Consider the following 4,981-nt stretch of genomic DNA (forward strand, 5'->3'; position numbering starts at 1 on the left):
TTCTTCTCCACACTCCCTCACACTCTCTTCTCTAAGAATGCCCTTTCACATCTTGTGAATTGACTTATATACAAGGGCTTTAAAAATGGGCGACCGGCCAAAAAATGTATAACATGCTGCAAGTATCTAGGCTCATCTAATCATCAATGTACAACTTGGAACCCACTATGGAGCCCGTAAATACAAAAAATATATGCATACACATATGTGTACACACCAATGGAAGCATAATGCATGTCGTTGACGCTCGCCCGTCAACACTCTCCCCTCCCGAAGCTTTGTCGTCCGTGACAAAGCCATGTCGTGGTAGATGCTTGAGAAAGAATGTGCCTGCAAAAAGAAAAAGGTGGATGAGGTAGCATTCTCAAATATATGGTGATAAGGCATAAGGAAAAGGCAAAGCACATGTAGTAATGAGTAAATGCAAAGAATTATGAAATGTTACACTGCCATTAAGGAAAAATAAATTGCACTTGCTGAAATTAATTAATAAAGAGTTTTGGGCTTATGAATGAGTATATCAATTAGTTAGCTACAACTAAGGGTTAAAAGATTTACTCTAGTACTAGCTAAGTTAGTAAATTTATCCCAATACAAGATTCCCTAATTATGTCTGTCATAGATTAGCTAACTAACTCTCACAACTAGAAACAAAAGCTTGAATTTTTTTTTTTTACTTGAAGCTCAATGGAAGTCTTTCTCATTTCATTTTTCTTGCTTTTCATTTGTTATTTTCCACATTTTGCAAAATCATTTGGCGTGTGTGCTTATTTGTATACCTGGGGCTTTTTGCTTCTCAAAGAAAAGCACCCACACTGGGAACCTCTAGGGTTCTAGTACCATAGGCAATACATGTGCGTGAAGTACCAAATCAAGCAAGGATTTCTCTTCCAGCTTAAGCTTTTACACTTGTGGCACTTTTGTTTTTCTTCCATTTCCTTTGTATTCTCACTAGTTTTCTTTGTTGTTTGGGTGAGAAAGCCTCTCTATGCTTAAAACACTCCTAAGGTTTCAAACGCTCAAATAATTTTACCAACTAAGACTAGTAGTCAAGTAAATGAGTTAACCTAAAGTCATGGCCTCCTAACCTCAAGGCTTATCAATAAAACTAAACTCTAAGTCAATTAACTAAAGAAAGGACAAGTTTATACATCTTTAATGGCAGATAACAAAACATAATTGAATGCACTTAATCAAACCAAGAAGAAGCCACAATCAACAAATATAAATGTACAAAACCATATAGCATAGGAAGGAGCATACTTGCGCATGGGCTCGATGAAGAGGTCGATGTCATGGAAGCTCCTCGTGTCTGGAGATACATCATGTCTACATGGTCGTCCAATCTCCATGGGCAAGCTAATGTCTGTCTACGTGCTGCATCAAAAGATCAACAAAAGCATTGTACCTCCAAGAGGTATGTCAGCAGCAAGATAAAATAACAAAAGTAACATAATAATAAAATAAAACATCTAAGCTAGGGTCTAAAACCTGGATATCCAGAGGGAAAAAACCCAAAAGGGAAAAAAGTGCCTCTGGTATATGCACATAAATCTAGTGCACATATCAATGTGTACAAATCTCAAATCTCGTGCAACTAGGAGTCAACAGAGAGCTCTCACCATGAAGCATGATCTGCAATCTCTTAGCTCGATCCGTAATAGTCAAGGGCTGGCTAACACCTAGCTCCATATGTAAAGTCTCCTCAACAGCATAAGGAATGGTCGTAGGGTGGGCATCAGCCTCTACTCGAATAGTCTGTGGAAGGCTCTTCGGTAGCCAAATCAGCAATGCTTGCGCTCTCGTAGGGATGTCAGTCTGAGCTCTCCGAGCGTGTCTACGTGTGCATCTAGCTCTAGGACATACTATCTGCTGTGAAGGTACCAACCTCTCTAGGGTAGTCTCATCTCTCGACATCTGGCTCATGGAGGTCTCGCTCTAGGGTATGATCTTGTATGCACTGGGTGTGCTATCGCTCGTGGCCTAGGTACCCAAACATGTCTTTGTCCCTCAAAGTAATCATGTGCCTCAAGTGACCGTCTAGATGTGAGCCAACCATGTGAAAGTCTGTCATCGGTCATATGGCTCTTTAGAAATATGATCGTGTCATCATAAGGTAAAAATCTAGCATGTATCTCATCACGGGGAACAAATACCTGTTGGGTTGTCCTAGAAGCTCTACGTGGAGATCTACGTGCCTGATCTATCGTGTGTCGCTCCTCATTGGCACTACTCATCGTCGTAGAGCCTCTGCCTAGAGAAGGCTCTACACATGGCTGAGATGCGTGTGTACATGGTCTCCAAACAAGTCTAGCAGGCGCTATCGTATCCCTACATAGGGTGTCAGTAGAGGTCACTCTAGTACGTGTACGTCCATGTATCTGTGGTGTAACCTCTATCTCCGTGGTGTGAGTAATGTGGTCTCTAGGAACCTGATCTAGAAAAGTACGGTTCGTGGCTGGTCTCCGCTCAATCGGGTGATCTGATCGTGAATCGGCACTCGTAGATGGAACTAGGGCAACATCTATAGGTGGTGGCTACTCTCTCTGTGACTCACTGGCTATGACACCGCTATGCAAGCTAAAAGAGTGGGATAGCGATGTTGTCGGCTCTGCATCTTCTCTCATAGGGGGATCTACTCTCGTAGAGGGCTCTAGCTCAACATCTATCTCTAAGGGCCTCTGTGAGGTCGGCATATCTAAACAAGGATGCTCAAGGGTAGCTAGAATCTGTGGAGTGGTCTCATCTATAACAAAGGCATCGGAGTCACTCACTCTATGACTCTGTGAGATCTCTCGCTGTGTGCTGGAAGTCTCGTGGATAAGTGTGGTAGGTGGTGTAGGCTCCCTAACAATACTCTGATTGGGCTCTAGTCTCAGGGGCTCTACCTGTGGTGGCAGGCTAGGTGTTGGAGCTATCTCTCTTGGCACACTATCATCCTCATCTGGCATCTCCCAAGGTGGTAGAATACGACGTGACAAAAGAAGCCTAGGAGGTGATCTCTCTAGTGGTCTCTCTCGAGGACTCGGAGCTCTCGGTAGCTGTGGAGCTAGCGTGTTCATCGTGGGTAAACATAAATCATCATATCTAAGTCGCGGGGAGTAGGGTAGACCTATAGTCAAAACATATAATGCATGATCGACATCCCTATAAACTCGCTCACGTGGATCTCCTATCAAATATGCAAGAAGGTGGAGTGAAGGATCTCTGGATCCACCACTCGTCAGGCGTGTGTACCTACGACCAAGCTCATCTAGATAGGTCACAGTCTGCTCAACTCTCTGAAGCTCCACTGGCCTAGGATGTGTCTGTGTGTCTAGGCTGTCATCTAGGTGTGCTCGCTCAATGTCATCAAAATCAAGGGTCTCAATCAAGAGATACTGCTCCTCGAGCTCATCAATAAAAACTGCTCTATTGGCCCGTGGGTAGGCTCTCACAATCTGCCTAGGTGTAGACATCATGCGTTGCGGGGTGGCTACCCTCACAAAGGGGTGATCATAAGTGTCAACATAATATGCAACCCCTCCTGGAGATTGGCCTACTATATGCAAGATCTGACCATCTATATCTCTCATGCTATCCCTAGTCTCTCTGGTCTCGGACAGTATCTGAAGGGTGGGGGTCAGTGGTCTAGGGGCACTCATATCTACAATGGGTGATCTACTGGGCCCTACCTCTGGTGCTCTCAACTAGGCTGATGTGGTTGTCATAGACTCTCTCGTATGCTCTCTAATCTGTGTCATCAAAGGCTGGCATGGGTCTCTAGATGGTGCAAGGTGTCAAGGTTGAGACTCTCTAAAGTACGTGTCTCGAAGGCTCTGGGTCTCTATTTGTGGCTCACTTTGAGTGGTACGCAAAGTGATAGCTCGAAACGCTTGGTGGGTAATCAAGTCTAGGTGAGGATAATCTTGGCGGTGGTTTCCCAAGTGATGTGGGTGGTGGCACTGTTTCTAAAGGAGGTAAGGCACTCCTACTCGAAGTAGGGCGCTGGGTCGTACGGAAATCCACAAGTCAAAAAGTAAAGCTCAGTGCCTGTGGTGCTCATGTAGCATCTGTCTTTAGGCTCTCCAACTAGTGTCACAACATCTGTGGATAGGCGTCTACTAGAAGTGCGACACTCTAATCGATATATGCGCTGAGCACTATCTATATAGATCACTCGAGGACCTACCCGCTGTAATGTAACCTGCACAGGATGGTCGAAGGCCTCAAGGCAATCATCTGCGTGTACTAGCTCTATCTCCTCTAGCCTAATCAAATGGTCGACCACATACGTGGCGCGATAGTCATCTCTAAATGTGTCATCCCGCGTGTCATCGGGAAGGACTCGCACCACTTGGAGGGTCTGTGTGGGGCCAAAGGAGGCGTGGCACTGGACAAAGAAATGTCCATATGTGTCCGTGTAAAAGGGCCGGCCTCTGTGCTCGCCTACAAGTGTGAGCAATGTGTACTCAGAGCACGAAGTGGTCATGGCCATCATATGTGCGCTCTCGGCGTGTGATAGGCCTCTAAACCTCGTCAACTCGTCGAATGTAGACTAAAATCAAAATCTGCACTAAATCGAGGTTTATGCGTACAATCGGGCTCAAATCTGGCAAAACCTAACTCTCGGATGTATTTGGTCTAAATGTGTCTAATCGTGTGTACATGAGCGCGAGCGTCGAGTATGTGGGACATCTAATGCGTATGGAATATGTGTGAGAAGCAAAGAAAGAAAGCAAAAAAAAAAAAAAAAAAAACTTTTTTTAAAAAAGTTAAAAAAAAAGGCCTTTTAAATTTGGACGCCCATGCAAATCAAATTTTGTTTTTTTGTGCTTTCACACTCTTTTTATTATCTTTGTTGACTTTGTTTCTCTCTCTTTCTCACTTAGATTCTTTTCTCAGATGCTTTGTCTTTTGTTGACTTTACTCCCTTTCCACACATCTAAAAACAAGCATGTACATGTGCTTGACCCCCACTCCCTTTGTTTGCTTGTGCACT

The 4,981-nt window shown here is 44.3% G+C and overlaps 1 protein-coding gene and 1 pseudogene across 1 annotated transcript; both read right to left on the reverse strand.

Annotated features, from left to right (window-relative positions):
• Positions 1–254: 254 nt before the first annotated feature.
• Positions 255–2,951, reverse strand: LOC147422611 (uncharacterized; annotated as a pseudogene).
• Positions 2,952–3,970: 1,019 nt separating this feature from the next.
• Positions 3,971–4,480, reverse strand: LOC147422612 (uncharacterized). Its single transcript, XM_086503753.1, has one exon. It carries the CDS (start codon positions 4,478–4,480, stop codon positions 3,971–3,973), a length of 510 nt encoding a protein of 169 aa, XP_086359879.1.
• Between the last annotated feature and the right edge of the window lie 501 nt (positions 4,481–4,981).

Source organism: Adiantum capillus-veneris, chromosome 27 (genome assembly GCF_014529385.1).
Source record: "Adiantum capillus-veneris isolate H3 chromosome 27, ASM1452938v2, whole genome shotgun sequence".
Taxonomy (NCBI): domain Eukaryota; kingdom Viridiplantae; phylum Streptophyta; class Polypodiopsida; order Polypodiales; family Pteridaceae; genus Adiantum; species Adiantum capillus-veneris.

What these genes read in the sequence shown, in the direction of transcription:
- LOC147422612 (XM_086503753.1), bottom strand. Translation starts at nt 4,480, where the DNA reads ATGATGGCCATGACCACTTCGTGCTCTGAGTACACATTGCTCACACTT.